Source organism: Peromyscus maniculatus, chromosome 19 (assembly GCF_049852395.1).
Source record: "Peromyscus maniculatus bairdii isolate BWxNUB_F1_BW_parent chromosome 19, HU_Pman_BW_mat_3.1, whole genome shotgun sequence".
Taxonomy (NCBI): domain Eukaryota; kingdom Metazoa; phylum Chordata; class Mammalia; order Rodentia; family Cricetidae; genus Peromyscus; species Peromyscus maniculatus.
In genome coordinates, this window is record NC_134870.1 from 42,322,369 (window position 1) to 42,344,085 (window position 21,717).

General features: G+C 36.0%; 1 protein-coding gene across 2 annotated transcripts in view; it reads left to right on the top strand.

The window, feature by feature from the left end:
• Prr16 (proline rich 16) overlaps window positions 1-21,717 on the top strand; it is a 204,262-nt gene that overhangs the window by 135,725 nt on the left and 46,820 nt on the right. Inside the window, exon 1 of one of the 2 annotated variants that reach the window (XM_076555242.1) lies at window positions 3,458-3,478. The exons of the other annotated variant lie outside the window; for it this stretch is intronic. Coding sequence (XP_076411357.1) covers window positions 3,461-3,478 — 18 coding nt within the window. The 5' untranslated portion in view covers window positions 3,458-3,460. Of the gene's footprint in view, window positions 1-3,457; window positions 3,479-21,717 lie in introns of those variants that run through there. 2 annotated transcript variants of the gene reach the window in all.

Consider the following 21,717-nt stretch of genomic DNA (forward strand, 5'->3'; position numbering starts at 1 on the left):
ATCACATAAGAATTCAAACATTTAGTTTATTGATAATAAAAAGATTGAAAGCAAGAAGATACATATTTTTTAAGTTTAAAATTGTCAGCTTCAAACAGCTTGAAGTCCATCATTTGAACGTATAATTTACCATTGTTTTTTTTAGCTAATTGTTAGTAAATCTGAGCTATTTGAAATGAACAAGCTGAATCTTGAGTCAACTCACAGTTTATATTCCATATAAGAGTGTACTGTGATCACCTCAACTAAACCCACAATCACCTTACCTTCAGGAAGCCATCAAGTAGCAGTACTAGGAATTAAAAATACAGAAAAAATATAAGTATGGTTAAAAAAATGAAATGCTCTGGTGGTACGGGTTTTACATAGTGCTCCTAAGTGCATGCTCATGGGGGGTGATGCCAAGATTGTGATAAATATTATAAAAAATGACTCTTCCTCTTGGTTAGGTCACAATATAACTCTTTAGGAAAGAGAATCATAGAGTATGACCTGAGTCACTATTCTTTGAGTACAAAAATTATTAAAGTTAATGCCAAATGCATGGGTAAACCTGGTAAATGCCACTGGGTATGGCATGCAAGTCTCAGATGAACTGATTATCTTTTCTATAAGAGACATCTAATGTCTTTGCCAAATAGGGCTTCAGTAAACATGAGGAACTTGGGGGTTGAGGTTTGCCTTGGAGCTAATAGATATTAAAAGATACTGAAGAGCTCCCTGGGTAGATCTAAGCCCGAGGTACTGAACATGTTTATAATCACACACACTGAGCCGGTACTTAGGTTAGCTGCTGAACTTTAATAGCCAATTTCAGGGAGGATGACTGTCATTCTTCATAAGCAAAACTAACGCAGATAGTGCCTATGAATTACTAGCTTAATTTTCAGAACAAGTTAAACAAACAATAAATATCAGTCAATATTACTATTATTTTATTTCAATGGAGAGAATATGAGCTTTATAACAAAAAATATTTGACATGATAACAGGACTACCAAGGGGGGGATAAACACAATGAAGTGGCCATGGGTGATGAAAACAAAACAAAAAAAATACAGAAATTTCAAGCATTTTTATGAAATAAATGTTCAATTTCTTTCATATACTAAATAAAAGTTCCAGTGAGATTTAATGACATACTTGATAGAAAGATGGTATAGTTTGATACAGGGAATGAAAGTAGGGTTTTTCAGACTGTCTAATAGCTAGCCATTGTCTTTCTGCCTAAGTCGACGAAAAGTCAAACCTGTTTTTCTTTCTTTCAACCTTGCCTTTTGACTAAATAGATTTCATTATCTCTTGAGATGAAGGTTGACACCCTTATCATTATTTTTAAAAAATGTACAGTCTTGTTTCTTCATTTGAACTAGCACTTAGAAAAGTATTTCCTTTCATAGAGGAATGGATGGTGCTTGCATTTCTCAGATAGAGCATTGACAGAGTGTATTTTGTACATTGAACTAATGTTGCTGCTGTATGTAGAACAGGTAGTTTATACAACAAGGTCACAAATCTCATGGTAATTTAAATAATGGGAAGTGAGAATGTTGACGGAAGACATTCTTACCCAATTTTCATTTTCAGTAGAACGATTTATATGTGCAACAACTTTCTTCATCCAGAGCCAAATGCTGAGTCAATCAAATATGTAGTCTCATTTTCATCTCAGTGAGGAGTTAGATATTTTACAGTGTCTCTGATATCTATAGTTTCTTCATTCTCAAAACTGCAGATTGCTTCTATCTAGGCAGCAGTACAGAGACAATCACAAATCCCATATTTATTACATCATTAACAATTAGCAATATGAAGTCAATTCCTTCCTTGTTTCTCTATGTCATCTTAAATGCTCAACTTTTGGATTACAGTCTCATAAGGGAAATAATTCCAACAGCAGGGGCTTTAAGCCCATTTACAACCATATTATAAATATGATAGAGACAATACTATTTTGTTTCAAGTATAAATTCAATTTTGATTTTTCCTAACTACTATTTCTTGAACATCTAGTATGAACAAAACTCATTTCAGATACTATGGAAAGAACAAATAGGGAAAAGACCTATCCTTCACCTTAGCAGTGTTTACAATTATGGCAGGAATTAAGTATCACATTTCCTGTAAGTTAGTGATTTCAGCACAAATGAACAAATTAATGCCATTTGTTTAATAAGTACTTTAGCAATATGTATGTGGCTTCTATGGATTAGTTTTCCAGCATTGTGTTATGGTTGGGTTTTGTATGCTTCCTCTAGTAACTAATTACCCATAGTACTTATAAACATGACATAGTAAATGTCAGTGACAACAGGAAAGTAAATATATATGGCATAATCATGTAGTTATGTTTCTTAATATGAAGGACAATTTACCCTGGGAACAGCACAGCTATCTTCCCTATATGTCTCATTACCCAGTGTATGTACCATAATAAATAAGACTGGTTACATGAGAAGCGATTGAGATAGAGTGCTAATCTACAATCCATGAAATGTAAAGCTGAATCAGGCTACATGTGTCTATATATTTATATATTATTATGATTATATACACACCAAAGTTTGAAAATATTATCGACCTACTAATATTGAAATATCCAAATGTTATATTTAATGATGAGAAATATAACTTTAGTCTCTTTAACCAAAGAGACTATGGATTGATGAAGAATATGTGAAAAAAGTTGTATATATTTTCCACATTACATCTAACTTCTCCATCTTAACAGTCCTCATAATTTCAAGCAATTATTTTTTTAGCTGTTGCCATTATGCTGAACTCTCACAAGCTCAGACATAGTGAGCATCTCATTCATTTATGTATCCTCTTTGTTAAAAAAAATCTAAGAATGATTGAAGAGCCTTGTAAGTTTGCAGAATCTTCACAAGAGTAGGGCATTCCATATACAGGAGTACCAATAGCAAAGTCATCTCAGGAAATCTTAGATACTTTCCTGGATGATAGGGCAAGTGTAGAAAAAAGGATTAGTATTGGGATAAGGGAACATCAGGTGAAATCTTTGTGCCAGTAATTAAGTAGAACTGAATATTGAATGTTTCAGATTGAATGGCAATATCATAAGAATACTGTTCTACTAAGAACTGCTTTATTAGTGTGTCAGAGACACTACAAGGGAAAGAACTGGCCAAAGTCTGTGTCAGCAGTTGAAAACATTATCGTGATTCAGGATTAGCCAAGGAACACAACTTGAATAAATCAATCATTACAAATATTATTGATGAGAATTATGATAACATATATAAAAATCTATTTTTTTGTGTATACATGTGAACAACTTATATGCAAATTACTTAAACATAAGTAGGAGAGGAAGGAGTAGCAACTTGAGGACTCAAAGAAACAGGATAACAGGATTGTAGGTATTAGTAGCTAGCATTAAATTCTGATTTACATTTTTCAGGAATATGGTATGTAGAGGCCATGTTGAATTAAGAAAATGCCATGGTTTTTCCAGGTGGGTAAATAATTTCAGAGCCCAGTGTCATAAAGTGGAATACTTTGTGTTGTGAATGTTATAGAATGGATAGAAGCAGTAATTAAAGTTGTATTAAGTTTTTTCTGAAATGACCTAATCATAAATAACCTTTCACCACCTCAAAAGGAATCTGAGATTAAGGAAAAAAACAGAGTAAGTACATGGCAAAAAAAAAAAAATGAGAAATTGATTGTACTAGACTTCACTGGCACATTTTACCAAGTAATTATCTAGGTGTTTCCTGATATGTGTCTTAGCTTTACTGTGTGTTTATAGACCAGAAACGTACTTTATGATGTCATAAAATTTTCCATCTTTTTTCAAGTAAAAGATAAGATATTTTAGATACAGATAAATAAGCTTAATTTTGAAGACTATTTCAAGAAGAGGAATTTTATAGAGTTACTTTGTGTTTGTTCGTATAATATAGGGATCATCAGGGAAATACTAACAACTACTTACCTAGGAATGCTTCAGAGATAGAGAGTAAATGACCTATTACATTGTATTTTGAATTTTAAACTATAATTACATCATTTCCCCCACTCCCATCCTTTCTCCAATGCCTCCTATACCGCTCCCCTTGATCTTGATCTCTTTCCATATTCATCTCCTCTCTGTCACTCAAATTGATGGTCTCTTTGTATTACACACACACACACACACACACACACACACACACACACACACACATACACACACAATATATATAAATACAACCTACTGAGCTCTTATATTGTGGCTTGTATGTATATCATTTCAGGGCTGACCACTTTGTATTGGATAATCAATTAGGGGGTTCATCCCTGGGAGAAGTATTCCCCTAACTCAGAAGTCATTAATTGTCTGTACTTCTCCATCTAGGAGAGGGACCCCATGAAATTTTCCTCTTCTGTATTAGCATGTCTTGTATAGGCAGCAATATTGTTGAGTTGTCAGGGGCTCCTGGGAATACCTTATCCTCTGGCCCTTAAGATCTTTCCACCCCATCTTCTACAATATTCCCTGAGCATTAGGCACAGGAGTTGTGCTGTAAGCATGCCCACTGGAGCTGGGATCCCCATGATCTGTTAATTTTTATATTATGGCCTGCTGTGGTTTTCTGTAATGGTTTCTGTTTATTGTAAAAAGATGATGTAAAAGGATGAGGGGTGGGTGCTATACTTATCTTCAAATCTTACAATTTTTTTTGCAGTGATGGAAATTTAACACAAGGTTCTAAATGCGTTCAGTAAACTCCCTACCATTGAGTTTAATCTACAGCCTCTATACTATTGGTCATTGAAGAGAAATGAGTTATTCATTGGCTGAAATTGGAACATCAAAGAAAATATGACTTTTAAGGATAAATGCTAAGTATATTTATTTAGCTTTCTCATATGATGAATTTTTGAGAGCTCAAGCATGTTAATACTGAATGCAAATATACACGTAGAGCTAAGAAAAGATTGATAAGCACTGAACTCGTTAGGAGGTTTTTCATTCATAATTCTGTTTTCATATAGTGTCATATTGAAAATCCAGCTATATGCTATATAAATAACAGTTGATAATTATTTACCAGCAGTTTCATGTTTGTTATCTCACTTACTCTTTGTAAAAATGCCTTTCTTTCTCATTTCTTTTATAATTCAAAGGATTATATTATTATCAAGAATTTTGTATATCTTCAGTATTTTTGATCTTAGCCATTCTGACAGGTGTGATGTGTTATCTCAGAGTCATTTTGATTTGCATTTCCCTTATGATTAAGGATTTTGAGCAATTCCTTAAATGTCTTTCAGCCATTTGAGCTTCTTCTGTTGAGAATTGTCTGTTTAGCTCCATAACCCATTTTTAAAAATTGGACTGTTGGTTATTTTGAGGTCAAATTTCTTGAGTTCTTTATTCTGGATATTCGCCCTCTGTCAGAAGTGGAGTTAGTGAAGATCTGTTCCCATTCTGTAGGCTGTCATTTTCTCTTGTTGACTGTGACCTTTGCCCTATAAAAGTTTCTCAGTTTCAAGAGGTCCCATTTATTAATTGTTTCTTTCAGTGTCTGTGCTACTGGTGTTATATTTAGGAAGTGACCTCCAGTGCCAATGCATTCAAGACTACTTCCTACTTTCTCTTCTATCAGGTACAGAGTAACTGGATTTATGTTGAGGTCTTCGATCCACTTGGACTTAAGTTTTGTGCATGGTGACAGATATGGATCTATTTGCAGCCTACTACATGTTGGCATGCAGTTATGCCAGCACCGTTTGTTGAAGATGCTTTCTTTTTTCCATTTAGAGTTATGCTGGTTGTGGTGGTGCACGTGGGTAGGATTTGCTGAAGGAGGCAGGAGGATCATGGATTTTGTATATCTATACACTAAAATGTGACCATATCTACCCCCATTTCCTCTTCCAACTCCCCCCCCATAATCTTCATAACACATTTCCTTTTCAGCTTCTTATCCTGCTCCTCCTCCTCTTCCTCCTCCTCCTCAACTTCTCCTCCTCTTTTATTTTTCTTCTCCTAACACTAAATCCTATTAGTGCTTCTCTCATACAGGAGTGAGTGTCAGGCCATCCACTGGAACATGGAAAATCTACCAGTGGCTCTATCCTTGCAAAAAGAATCACTTTCTCTCTCTTAGTAGCTACCAACTGCCAATAGATCTTCTCAAGTGGATGAAGCCTAGATGGCACCTTTCTCATTTCAGTAGAATTTTACTAACTTCATTTTGTATAGTGTCTGTTCAAGTAACCACAGTTGCCATGAACTCATGAGCGTGACAGCCATGGCATTTCCAGAAGGCAGAATCTCACAGCAGTTCTCATTCTATGATTCTTAAATTCCCTCTGTTACCCATTTCCACAATGTTCCCAGAGACTTGGCAGTATCCTAACAAAAATGTCCCATTTCAGGCTGAGAACCATTTAGGACTGCACACTCAGTCCCTTATTCTAGTGTTTTACAAGCTACGTGTCTATCCATTGACTACTGTTCAATGTTAAAAGAAGTTTCTCTGGCTGAATTAGAGAGCAGCCTACGTGTATGGGTATAGAAATAAATATTTACAAGGCAGTTTGATAACATGAGCATTCACCAGGTTTGACTGTGGGACCTATGATCTCCCCATTCCTGGACTTCTCACTGGGATAACAGTGCCAGGCATAAAACTTTTTCCTGTGGAACAGGCACCAACTCCAATCATAAAGTGGTTAGTTACTCCTCCACAGTCATTTCAGTTTTGTATCTAGCAGGTCATAAGTGTGATATGCAGGGTCCATCCCTGAGTAAGAGCACCAATGCCTCAAAGCAACTCTGTAGTATGGGATGTGACCACTTAAAATGTAATAATAATTCAAGTTTTCAATGGGATTTATTTCTAGTCTAGAAAGCAGCATAATCAAGATTAAACTCAAATTACTCTAGCATGACTATGTTCTTGTTTTTTCTATTACATTCAGAAGTTGTTCTGTGTAATCTAGAAGTGTTCCTTATGGAAGATAGTTGTTTCACAATCAATCATTGGGTATTAATTAACAAGGTGGCAGTTAATATGGCATTGGTCACTGGTAAATGTCTAAGAGCTGACTTTTAGAATAGTACTAATAGGAAGGTAGAGCCCTAGCTTACAATATTTGCCTATTTTCATGGTGCAAATACTTTCTGCAGGACTAATTTCAAGCCATTGGCTTTTGTCACCCAATGTAAATTTGAAGGAGATGTCCAAGACCTCAATACTAACACTATCAAAAATTTTATCGTAAGTTTTAGGTATGTCATCGGCAGCTTAAATAAAGTAAGGAATTAAGAAATGATGAGTCGCCGGGCGTGGTGGCGCACGCCTTTAATCCCAGCACTTGGGAGGCAGAGGCAGGCGGATCTTTGTGAGTTCGAGGCCAGCCTGGGCTACCAAGTGAGCTCCAGGAAAGGCGCAAAGCTACACAGAGAAACCCTGTCTCGTAAAAACCAAAAAAAAAAAAAAAAAAAAAAAAAAAAATTTTGCCGGGCGTTGGTGGCGCACGCCTTTAATCCCAGCACTCGGGAGGCAGAGCCAGGCGGATCTCTGTGAGTTCGAGGCCAGCCTGGGCTACCAAGTGAGCTCCAGGAAAGGCGCAAAGCTACACAGAGAAACCCTGTCTCGAAAAACCAAAAAAAAAAAAAAAAAAAAAAAAAAAAAAGAAATGATGAGTCATCTAGCCTTGTCAATGGGCAAATTGCTAAAGAGGGTAAGGCAGAATGGTTAAAAGCTCCAATCCAGCCTGGGCCACACATCACTGGTCATTGTTTTTCTGGCCTATATTCCCACAACACAGGAGGGGGAAGGCAGGAGGACTGCTGTGGATTTGAGGCCAGTGTGGGACACATGCTCAGCTCCTTTGAAATTAAAAGAAAGAAAGATATGAATTTTAAATGTTGATTAACAATTTTAGTAGGAGCAATTATGTTTGTAGAATTTAATTTTTAATAGCAGCTATAGTATTAATATCGAATTGTCAATTCCAGAAAGTTTAACCACTTGTTCCTGAGATCTAGTATGAAGGGTTTCCAGCACATGACTGGATTGGAATCAAAGATATAATTTAAGTCACCCAGGAAAAAAATTATGAAGGGAGCATTTAACACAGTTTCAGTACAGAGCTCCTCCTCTCTCAACAGTGTTAGTCTGTGCTTTAAGGTAATGGAACTTTAGCAGTATGGGGTTTTCTACAAAGGCTGCACCTCGATTCTTGTTGATTTACATTTTCCTCCAGACTTGTGGTGTATGACAGTCAGAGCAGCCTGTGTGATTCATCCTTGGCATAAAGATCAAGAGTCTTGTTGCTCCAGGGATGAATGAAGATAACAGAATATGCTTCTGATGATGACTATCATTTCCACGGCTACCGCCTGCAGAGAATTTATGAGTTAGCTAGCTTCTCATGTTTACTACAGTTCACACTAATGGAAGGCAACTCATTTTACGCATAAAGTTAACATGCTAACCATTGTCTGTGGTCATTTAGAAGGTGGTATATAACACTGAATGGCCTTGGAAAATGAGAGTGGGCTTTATATTTAAAATGTAATATATTGAAAGTATAGGATATTTCTGTTTTGCTGTCTTTAAAAATACTTTACAAAATGAATGAAAGTGATTAAGTCATATTTCATTCATTTTACACACTGGACATAGAAACATTTATTTTTTTATGAGTTAAAATAATAGTATTGACTCTCCTTTTTAAAAGGTACTATACAACACATTAAGTGATATAATCTGTTTAACTCTATGAGACAAGATGTTGTCAACCTTCCTTATTTGAGATATCACTCTTTGTATTACATCATATATGTTGGTGGATATAGTCTTGGGAAACTTGGATTGTAGACTTTGATATACTAGTTGCTGTGGGATGTTCTGTATGCTGTGAATGTGTTGCTTTGATTTGTTGATAAATCAAAAGCTGACTGGCCAGTAACCAGGCAGGAAGTATAGGAGGGGTAAATGGACAAGGAGAATTCTGGGAATAGCAGACACCAGCCGCCACCATAAGAACAACATGCCAGCAGAGCAGTAAGCCACAGTCACGTGGCAACTTATATAGATTTATAGAAATGGGTTAATTTAAGATATAAGAATTAGCTAGCAAGAGGCCTGCCATGGCCATAATTTAAAAATAATATAAGCCTGTGTGTGTTTATTTGGGTCCAAGCAGCTGCAGGACTGGTGGGTAAGAGAGATTTTCCTGACCACGAGGCAGCAGGAGCTGGGCAGGACCAAGAAAACTTAGCTATAGCTAGTGAAAAAAAAGAATTAAACCATCCAAACTCGGGCTAATCCACATTCTAACTAAGTTTTATACTTGAATTATTTCATTCTTTTTAGATTTTTTTCACTTTACTTTGTGTGGGCACAGTGTGCAACTATTTGCATGCATGTAAGTTGATAGAAATGCCAGTTTAACCAGCTGACAGCCAATTTACATCGTTTTTTTAAAAAGTCAATTTATAGTGATGTCTGTTTTCTGAATTTGCATTTTATGTGTAGATATATAATGTAATTATGACATTCTACTTTGGGGTAATATAAGCTTGCTGTTTTCCAATATCTACTACTTTCTTCTAATATTTTTATAGCAAAAAACGGGGAAATTGTATAATTTGACATTGAAGAAGCTAAGTACCAAAAGGTGGGTGAATACAGATTACCAAACATAAACCAAATTGATAATAAGTATTTTTGATATGTGTTGAGAATATTTTACCTCTATGATCTTTTCTATATAATTTTTCCTTAGTACATCTATGAGAAAAACAACTCTCAGTTGAATGACATCACATAGAATACCAGCTCTGTAATACTCAATACTCTCAAGGTTATGAAAAGCAAGAGATGTCTGAGAAATTTTAACAGCCAAGAAAATCCCTGGACACTGAAAAGTGAATACACACACACACACACACACACACACACACACACACACACACACTCACACAAACACTTTGTTATTTTGTTTTAATATATAGGTTCCTGGAGTAAAACAGAGATATTAAGGTAAAAATGAGGAAATACCTCATTTTTGTGATAACTCATAATGTAAAAAAAGTACATTAACAATACTACATAATATTGGCCCATTAATTTCATGAATGAACCATTATTATTATGAGATAGATGTGAACATCAGGAATACACAAGCTGAGAAGTATGTGATTACTTTCTACTCTTTTCTAAATAATTCAGTTAATATTAAAACATGTTATAGAATCCAATGTTTATTGGAGGACAAAAAACTATATAGACAATGAAGTAGAGATATTAGTATAAAGTGATGATTAAACATACCCGAGAAGGTCAAGTAATATATAATCCCAAAGAGTTAAGTAGAGAAATATAAGAAAATAACAACTCAACAGTGAAATGACAGGAATAAACATTATTCATTATTAACTCTCAACATTAAGAGCTTCAGTTCCTCTCTAAAAGGACACAGATTAACAGATTGAATTAGAAAACAAAATCCAACTTTCTGCTTTCTTCAAGAAACTCACCTCATAATCAAGCACAGATACCACCTTAGGGTAAAAGGAAAAAGTTATTCCAAGTAAATTCAGCAATAAAAAAAACAGGCATATCTATTCCAGAATTTGATAAAATAGACTTCAAACCAAGACAAGTCAGATTTGGAAGGGCATTTCAAATGTGTTAAAGGAAAAACACCCATCAAGAGGATACTACAATTCTAAAAATTTATAGGCTAAACACAGGGACACCTCGTTTATAAAACAAACAATATTAGATTTAAAAATCAGATTGAACCCAAGAGAGTTGTAGTAGATGATTTAAGTACTCCATTCTTACCAATAGACATGCCATAGAGACAAAAACAAAATAGAGAAACTCTTGAGCTAAATGATATAATAAATCCAATGGGCCTAATAGGCACCTACAGAACAGTCAAAACAAGCACTGAAAACTAAACTAGCATCCTTTGGAACTTTCTCTGAAATCAAATGTGTATTAGTACACAAAGTAAGTCTCAACAAGTTTGGAGAAATTTAAATAACCTCTCACATACTATCCAACTATAAATGATTAAGCTGGAGATGAGTAAGAGCAGATGACAGGATTTGTATATTTTCCTGGAAGTTACACAACACAATATCAAAGGAAAATTGGGTCAAAGGAGAAATAGAGAAAGAAATTAAAAATTCCTAGAATGGAACTGTACAAACTTTTAGCAACACTGGTGCTGAGTCTCTCTCTCATTCCTCATGAACATTCTTAACAAGTCCTTCTCACAGTAATGTGCTGCTGCTTGCTTAAGGCACATCTCCACATACTTTCCCCTCTCCTCCCTTCAGCAACAATAGCCTTTCTAAATTAAAGACATTCCAGGGTGTAAATCCTTTCTTTGATCCTTATACACTGGACAAATCAAAACTCCTACTTGAGACTATGAAGAAACATATTAAGATTCTCTTCCCTTGTCAATAAAAGAACACTGGGGTGTTACCCGGGTAACAAGCTCTTAATGATAGGTATGACATATGACTTGGGCCAAATCAATGGTAAAATGTTCTGTGTACAACTTGCAGATATGTTGGAAATGTTTTTAACCTGTCTTGTAGGACTAAGACATGAGGGAATAAGGAGATATCTGGGACAACAAACTATCAGAGCACACCCTGAACCTGCTCTGGATTCTTAATTTTGATGAACAGAAATTATGCTTCTTACTTGTTTAAGCTCCTCTTATTCTGACCACTGAATCTAACCCCATAGTTTCATTTTCATCCCCACTCAGGTCTTGGTTCTTGCATGTGAACCCAGGCAATGGACTCACTGGGTGAATAAAGCTTACTAGTGTGTTTTTACCACCTGTGTCATATGACTAACTACTTGAAATATAATAGTTGACCTAGAAATTGTTTATTAACTTGACTTATCATAACTATTACCTCAGGCAAAAAGGGAAGTTTGGAGGTATATCTTAAAGATAAAGATTACCAATATTCCATTTTCATCATTCAGCAGGGGAAACGTGGTTAGCACATGCCTTTAATCCCAGCATTTGGGAGTCAGAAGGCAGACTCAGGCAGATCTCTAAGTCTGAGGTCTGCTGGATATACACGGCAATTTCTAGGCCATCCAAGGCTGCAAAATGAGACACTGTCTCCAAAAATTATAATAACAACAATGTTATATTCAACCAAGTACATCTATTACTGAATTCCCAGGTAGTAGTAAAAGAAAGAAAGAAAGAAAGAAAGAAAGGAAGGAAGGAAGGAAGGAAGGAAGGAAGGAAGGAAGGAAGGAAGGAAAGAAGGAAGGAAGGAAGAAAGAAAAAAGTGGAGGAGAGGCATTTATTAATAACAATAACATAAATCTCAATACAAAACAAATGACTTTAAATATATAGATTTTGAAGAACACATGTGTTTCTTATCCTGTGAATATCAATCATAATATTTATCATATAATACCTGCCAGAATATTAGCCATTGGAGGGGAAAAATAATAGATAAAACTTCTGAACTCCAGCTTCCTCCCATTATATTCCTTTCTTACTATATTACCTTTGACCTGTGTAATCATGATGAGTAAATAAGGCTTAATAACAATAAATGCTGCCTTTCTATTGATTCATTGGCATTAAGTACTTATACATCACATCAAATGAGAGAGACAGACACATACACACGAGAGAGAGAGAGAGAGAGAGAGAGAGAGAGAGAGAGAGAGAGAGAGAGAGAGAGAGGAAGAGAGAGGAAGAGGGAGAAAAAGAGAGACAGAGATTGATTTATTCTGTTCACCAGGGATGGTGCTGTATACCTCTAATACCCATGTGTGGGAAGAGAAAGCAGATGAAGCAAAAACTCAATGCCATTCTTGGCTACATAATGCATGTTTGGAGGACTGAGACCAGTAATTGGTTTTCAATCTAAATCAGTCTTAGACTTTCAAATGAACATGGTTGAATGAGAAATGCAGTCATGGAAAGAAGAATGTGAATCTTTTTAAAGAGATATTCAGGTAGAGAAAATATTCTCAAAGTCCTGGTATTGATCAGTCCTAACTCCTTGTATAGATATAGCAAAACTGGTTCAGATTAATCAGAAAAGTCAATGAATCAGTACCACTCTGCCGAGGCTCCAACTAGTGCCAGGATCCCGTGTTTGCCATCTGTTTTAAAGCAGAACTGATGGGTGCCACCAGGTGTCCCACATTTCAGCTGGCACTTGGAACACAAGGCCAGACCCATAAACTTCAAATACCCTAACTGCATGGGCTTATTTTATTTTATTGTATTACTGTATGTATACAAATGACGCTTGGACCCATGATCTCGTGGTGGCAAAATACTTGACAAAAGCAGCGGAAGGAAGGAAGGAAAGAAGGAAGGAAGGAAGGAAAGAAGGAAGGAAGGAAGGAAGGAAGGAAGGAAGGAAGGAAGGAAGGAAGGAAGGAAGGAAGGGATCTTAGTTACTTTCCATGTATCTGTGATAAAATACCCCGATAAAGGCAACTTAGGTGAGAAAGGGTTTATGTTGTTGGCTCAAGGCTACTTTCCAACATGGTTGGGGTACTCCTGGTGGCAGGAGCTTGAAGGAGCTGGTCACAGTACATTAATAGTCAGGAGGCAGAGAATGTTGATCACTGGTGCTCAGATGGCCTTAAAATTTCTACTCTAACAGCCAAGCCCATTGAATTGTGCTACCCAATTTGCCATCTCAATTAGCCCAATCAAGACAACTCTTCATAACCACTCATATGTAGGCCCAGAGTTTTGGGTCCTAGCTGATTCTTTATCTTCCCAAGATGACAAGCAATATTTTTATGGATTAAATAAATTAATGGTAATTCCAAGTCACCAACAATGCATTCATATCACAATAATGAAAGAATTAAAAGCACTTTCCTTGGAAGTCATTTATACAAGAGCAAGTCCAAGTTTGAATTCTCTGCTTCATGCTCTTTGTCTTTCATCCTCTGTCTGTTGTGTGTCTGCACCTTTCCCTACTTGAAGGATCCTGTCTTGTGAATCTATCCCAGTGTCTGTAAGTGTATGTGCTCTTGTATGTCTGTCTGTTGTGTGACTATGTGTCTCTCTATGCCTGTCTGTTTGTCTGCCTGCCTTTCTCTCTCTCTCTCTCTCTCTCTCTCTCTCTCTCTCTCTCTCTCTCTCTCTCTCTCTCTCTCTCTCTCTCTCTCTCTCTGTGTATGTGTGTGTGTGTGTGTGTGTGTGTGTGTGTGTGTGTGTGTCTATATCTGTTCCTCACAAAGGGCTCTCCATATTGAACACCACAGACAGCATTACACAAGAAAGGAATGGGATACTGTCTAGAAGTCTTTGACTGTGTTTTATCAGGGATTATGTCACTGGCTCCAGCTGATCCCAACTGACCGAGACGAGAAACAGTATAACAAACGTCATTGTTTATCAGCCAATATCCAAATGTTGTTGCAGTCGGCATTTATGATGGATGCTTGTTTTACAAGATTTGTTTCAACCACTATATATGTGCTGCTTTCAGCACATGATGCACATGCATTGTACTGAGGACATAATTTAAGATTACAGTTATGCGTTAGCTTAGGCTCTAAAAGTTGATTACATAGGACACCCAGTGCAAGTCAGGCTGATGGTTACATTGCTTCTAAAAATAAGTTTAAGCAAACAGGCTGAGTGCACAGTAGGACATCAGGCCTCAGTGTTAAGTGACTTCAAGTTGTATTATAAACTCTGGCTTTAAGGTCTAGCAAAAGTAGCAGTCTCTCATAACATAAGAGATGTTTTTATCACAAGGCACAACAATATTAACCATTTTAGGAGGTTTTATTTATCTATTCATATTTATTTTCGGTCCATGGTCCATTTGAACATATAATCTGTTATGGTGGGAATGGCATGGCAACATGAACAGGAGGCAGCTGGTCACATTGCATCCACAATCAGAAAGCAAAGAGAGATGAATGGTGTGCTCAGCACGCTGTCTCCTTTTTCATCAGTCAGGAATCCCAAACCATGGAATGGCATTACTTTCATTTATGGTGGACCTTTCTACTTAAACTAATCCAATCTAGAAACTTTGTCCAGACTTGTCCAAAATTTGTCTCTTAGGTGATTCTAGGTCTTGTCAAGTTGACTGTATTGACCCTTGCAGACTCTGTTTACCACATTTTAACAAGGTTTTGTAGTGCTTTAATTTGTGCTATCCGAAATCCTGCAATTATACTACTACCAGGGATCATGGAGGAAAAAGTCAATAGAACAGCCTTATTGTGTCAGTCATTTAAATTTGTGTCTTTGCTTTCTTTGGTTTACTTGACTATCCACTTAGTGCTACAATTATCTATAGATGTAAGAAAGAAACTAACCAGTTTGTGAAACCGTTTTCTCCATCATCTCTCATGTCACATTTTAGTTTCAAAGAAGATAACTTTCTTTTAGAAAAAAATAAGGTGTAAATTGAAATACAATTGATTCTTTTTTCCTTCTTTTTTTTTTTCCTCTAGTCCTTCCCAGGTATCCTCTTTCATACCCCTCCCATGTCTCCTTCACTTAAGTCATTAACCTCTTCCCCCCCTCCTTTAGTTATTGTTCCTGTGTGTGTGTGTGTGTATGTGTGTGTGTGTGTGTGTGTGTGTGTGTGTGTGCACAAGTATATAAATACAACATACTGTCAGTGTGTAGATGGTTTTACATTATATTGGATACCAATAAAAGTACTCATCCCTGGGAAAGGCTAATTCTCCTTCATCCAGCAGTTATTAGTTGCCTGTGGTTCTTTGTTTAGAGTGGAACCCTACAAAAGATTTCGCCTTCATGTTAATAAGCCCATGAATGGGGCCATAGTTCCAGTCTTGTTTATGCAGCCATCAAAATACAAACTTTCTAGTGGTACCCATCATTTTGCAGGAAAAAAATATTAATTATATGTCAAATCCTATCATAACAAGGGGAATCATTGTAGTTATAAATAACATTTGAAACCCAGTATAATTATATGTGACTATAAATAAGCTTTACAAATGATACATTTCATTTGCCTAATTTACATATGCCTTATCAAAGCAGCTTCCTGCTAATTTTAAAATAATTTCTATATTTTTGTGTTCATAGTAAACACATATAACCAATTTAAATAGCTAGTGATTGTCCTATTATCATATGTAACTGACATTTTGTGCTAAGTTTTTTTTTTCTATGTAAAACTTTTGGGAAATTAATTCCCTTCAACCTGCATTTATTATGAGATTACTATCTATTTATAGTCCTTCTTTTTGAAGCCTTCAAGGAGAAAATGCATTCAAATGCTCTTGGTACAAATACTCGAGGTTAATAAATAATTTAACCATTTTGTTTAGCAAAGCTTTTGACTGAGAAATGCCTGCATTTATCTTTAAAGTAGCCAAATTATTTTTTTGGGACCTAGATTGTTTGACTGGAAACTGTAGAATGTGACATATTGTGCATGTAGAAATATCTTCATACAGCCACTAAATTAAGCTTTATCACTTTCCTTTCCTTAGTCTTTAGGAGGTTTAGTTACTGTTCTAATCACGGAATTGTAGATAAAAACTCAAGTGGTCCACTTATACTTAGATATTTGATGAAGAAAAATAATTAACCCCCCTCTCTTTGGGATGTGACATAAAAACTATTAAAAATAAACATCTGAGTAAGCAAACTGAATTAAGGTAGCATTGAAGTTTCTAATAAAAGACAGGTTGAGCAATAAACCTCCTTTGCCACTGAGCTGGTTCAGAGGCTGTGTGAGGTGATGGTTCAGATTGTTCCAACTTGGTGTTCAGTGACATCATCTTGTTGGTGCTGTAAACTCTTCCATGGTGGGAGTAATTATACCATGAAAATTGATAAATGACACAGTCAGAGACTTTGTTCCCTAGGGAGCTGGTTGCTGAGCATAACACAATAGCACTGTGAGAAACTAACTATTGGCTCCCAGGGTTGCATATTCATTTCTACCAAGTGAATGCTGGAGGACTCATTCCTTGAACTTGGAACTGAGCAAGTATCTTATTCACGGAAAAGGGGGGAAAACAGCAAGACCTTAAGTGGAGCTCTTCTGAAATTTTACTGAATGGTTTTCATGCAGAGAAGTGAGAGTAAAAATGTATGGTGGGACTTTGAAGCAATCAATAATAATGAGAATTATTTTTCTGTAATCATTGTCTCCACCTTTTACTTTGTGTTCTTTTGCCCACTGCATTTAATTATTGAGAACTGGATATCATTAAGGGTATAATATTTTCCCGCTGTATGGGAAAGAAATTAACATTCCATTGGATGGCCTCTCTCTCCCTACATGAAGCTGGGCATAATGGTATTCAATGATGTTTCTAGAAAGCTTTACTGCCTAGACCAATTATGTAGGTGGAGTTTTCCTGTCCCAGGAGCCACTTCCAAATTACCACACAGAGGCTTATATTAATTACAAATGCTCAGCCTATAGCTCAAGATTATTACTAATTAGCCCTTGCAACTGAATTTAACCCATTAAACTACATTTTGCCACATAGCTTGTGGCTTTAGCTGTCTTCTAGCATGTCCTGCTCCCTCTGCTGCTGGCTGGTGTCTCTCTGACTCCGCCCTTCTTCTTCTTCTTCTCATCATTCCCAGTTAGGCTTCCTGCTAAACTTCCTGCCCAGCTACCTGCCTGTCAGCTTTTTATTGACCAATAAAAGAATACATGTTCACAGTGTACAGAATTATTCCTCAGTACAACTATATGAAAACTGAATGCTGATATATTTAATTCCAACATTCTGTCTATAGTTTCAGCTCCAAGATTTACTTGTGCGTGTTTTCCCTGTAATAACATATGATTTTACAATGCAAAGGGTATTTTTCTGAGAGACCCTTGGCTGTGTATATGCATATCTCCAACAAGATACATGTGTGTCTCTTTGTCTGTCTCTGTGTGTCTCTGTGAGTAGTACATAACAACTTAAGCTGTAATTAGGCTAATATAACTTAAGCATTTCTGTAGTTGTGTATCAGCTTCCCATGAGCTTTCAAAGATCTACACCATCATGTCTCTTTTTCCACCAAGCCAATGCGTGTACAATTACTGATTGTACAAGAGGAAAAGGAAACAAATAGGAAATATACCTGAGAGATCAATTCCACTATGCCCAGAATGCAGAGGAAAATATTCAAAACAATACAGTGGTTAAATGAATTCTAATGGCTATATATATTCCAGAATGAAAATTTATATCTATACTCTTTCACATCTCACATTTATAATTAAATTGTCTAAAGGAAACTTACAAATTCAGTCAACATGAAAAAAATAAGACACTTTACTATCATACATGCACATAGAAATACAATATGCAATGATGCAAAATGATTATTACAATAGCAAATGGAACCAGTAATGTATACCACATTTATACATACATCTTCTATTTTCTAATTATTTGATAATAAGGTGACTACTTGAAAATTAGATTTTTCTTTTATTTGAGTGAAATAGTCCTGTTCATTTTTATACTAAAATTTTTTAAAAGATTTTGAAGAACATGAATTATTCTCTTTTATTTAAAATCTTGAAATGTCTGTAATCAAATAATTCCCCATATTAATCTAAAAGGGTGAATAAATTGTGATACTTGCCAGTGTCTTACATTCCTTTTTCTGATCATAATAAGTGACATAGCTCATTAATTCTTACCTTTTTCTAATAATCTCCCCTACCTCTCTTTTCTCCCTTTCATTCTGTTTTTCACTCTCGTTTTTTTTTTGTTTGTTTTGTTTTTTCTTTTTCTTTTCTTTTTTTTTTTTTTTGGTTTTTCGAGACAGGGTTTCTCTGTGTAGCTTTCCTGGAGCTCATTTGGTAGCCCAGGCTGGCCTCGAACTCACAGAGATCCGCCTGGCTCTGCCTCCCGAGTGCTGGGATTAAAGGCGTGTGCCACCAACGCCCGGCCTTTTCACTCTCTTTCTTATTCTCTCCCCCTCTCCCCTCCTCTTTCTTTCTCTTCTGTCTCACTTAAGTGAGAAGTTCTTTTACAGTTTTAGGATTTCTATTAGTTTAGTACAAAATCTTTCATGAATCATAATTTTTTAAGATACCAAAGAATTAATTGTACACATGCACACACACAGAGGAGGGACAGGGAAATAGATAGATAGATAGATAGATAGATAGATAGATAGATAGATAGATAGATAGATAGATAGAATACTCCCTCGTTACAGAAAATCAAAATCTGTAAGTGAGCCAACAGTGTGATTCCAGGACTTGATAGATTAGTTCTTCAATACCAGTGATTGTTTGATTTTATTGTCTTCATAAGTTAAATTTTACTATCTAGTAGGTTATTTTAAATAATATTTAATGGATATTAGACTGGGTTTTCTTGGTTATTTGAAGATTTCTCTCACTTGTTTCTATAGCTCATAGATAAAGGGCAATACTGAAATGTCCTAGTAATATATGTTATTTGGCAGAATATGTAGCCCATCCCACACAATATCAGTCTAAACTTTGAAGCACTGTTTTCCTTTCATCATATGGTTTGTGAATTCTAATGCTTCTTATAGACTTGGACAAGAAACTGACTTGTCTCTTATGTTCATACTCAAAACAGCAGCTTGATTGGTATACTAGTTCCTTTCCTATACTTGTGACCTAATACCTGGTGTGAAACAACAAATGGGAAGATTTATTTTGGCTCATAATTCAAGGTGCTCAAGTCCTTCATGTTATAGAAAACCTGGCAACAAGGATAAGCTTGGTGCCAGACAGAAGGAGGTTTCTTTACATCTCACAGAATCAAGAAGTACAAATGGGACACAAAGCTCATGCAAGCTACAAATTTCAAAACTCCCCTGGATATCCAGCCAGACCCAGTTGCTCAAAGGTCACACCAAAAACTGGGGACCAAGTGTTCAAATACTTCAGCTTATGGTAAAATTTTACATCAAGACCAAAGGAGACATCTATATCATATCTTCTCTACACATGGCTCAGGGGGGCAGAGAGTTGTAACAATTAGAATTTGTGGGGGACTACTAAAAAGCAGTGTCTTCTGGACATGATGGGGTCATTAAACTCCTGAACACATAGTGGCTGTAGGTATACAAAACTACACAAGATCGAGCCAGTCAAAAATCTAACGGAGATGGGAGAGGTCCTCACAAAAACCCAGCCCTAACTGAAGAGCATTGGCAATTGATGTCTTCTGCATAAGGCAACTCATTTTTCATTAAGGAAGTAGCCCTTGATAGGTTAATCCAGTGCATGATCCTACACCCTAACACTGCAAGGACTCAGTGGACTCTGAAAAGATGACATGAAATTGGGAGTGTGAAGTAGCTGGAGTTTTCCTGTAGTCCACCCAGCTCCTGCAGCCTCTAGAAACAACACAGAGATTTATATTACTTATAAACTGTATGGCCTCAACAGTCTTCTTGCTATCTAGTTCTTATATCTTAAATTAACCTATATCTATTGATCTATAAGTTGCCATGTGGCTTGTGGCTTACCAGTACTTTTACATCTTGCTTCCTCTGTGTCTGACTGGTGACTCCTGACTCTGCCTTCCTGTTCCCAGAGTTCTCCTCTATCTTTGTTCCACCTATTCTTCCTGCCTGGCTACTGACCAATCAGCACTTTATTTTTTAACCAATCAGAGCAACACATTTACAGCATATAGAGCGATATCCACAGCAGTGTGATGTGGCAGATAAAAAAAGTTTGAATAGAGTTAGATCGAGAATGGGAAGTTGATATAATCAAAATACATTGTCTGTGTGTTTGAAATTCTTAAACAAATATCTATATCTATATCTATCTATCTATATCTATATCTATATCTATCTATATCTATCTATCTATCTATCTATCTATCTATATCTATATATATATATATATATATATATATATATATAGAGAGAGAGAGAGAGAGAGAGAGAGAAACAAATGGGAAATGGGTTGGCATTCATAGGTCAAATGAGATAATGATAATAGAGGGAAGGATGTTTGAGAGTAGGCCACTGATACAGGTAACTTGATCTTTATTGGTTTATTGAGAGAGGTTCTTACTGGGTAACACAGGCTTCCTCAAACTCATGGTACTCTTGTCTCTGCCTCCTATGATAGGACTATAGATGGGTATAGCCATACCTTCCTCATTTTTTTTAAGAGATAGCAGACATCTATTTCCTCCAAACAGAGCCTCAGGGCTTCTTTCTGCATATAGGCTACCTCTAGCATTCTTATATGCTCTCCTTGTCTTAGTTTGCTTCCTCAGATTTAATGAAGCCTTGGACACAGATGGCTGTTTCATTACTAAACTCATTCTAAATTTATGAAGCTAGCATAAGGACAGTATAAATGCATTCATGTTTTACATAAAACAAGCATTTTATTAAATATATAGATGTTCCATTTCTGGTCCCCAAACAAAATTATTATAGTTATTCTTACATTTGAAATTGTGTTTCTTATAAACAGTTTGTGTTATTATCAAGATATTTCAAATAAAGTGATATCAATGGCAACACAATTTTTAACATGATTTCTGTTTCTTTGTTAGACATCACTGTGAAGAACTTTGGACCATGGTGCCCTTTCTATTTGTTTCCTTAATAGAGAAGCTTCATTTGAATAACTTCACACATTGCACACTTAAAATGTTCAAAAGTTTTACATTGTCAAGAGAGCAAATACATTCTATAGGCTTTGTTTTTTAAACATATTTAATTGTGAATGTTTTAAGC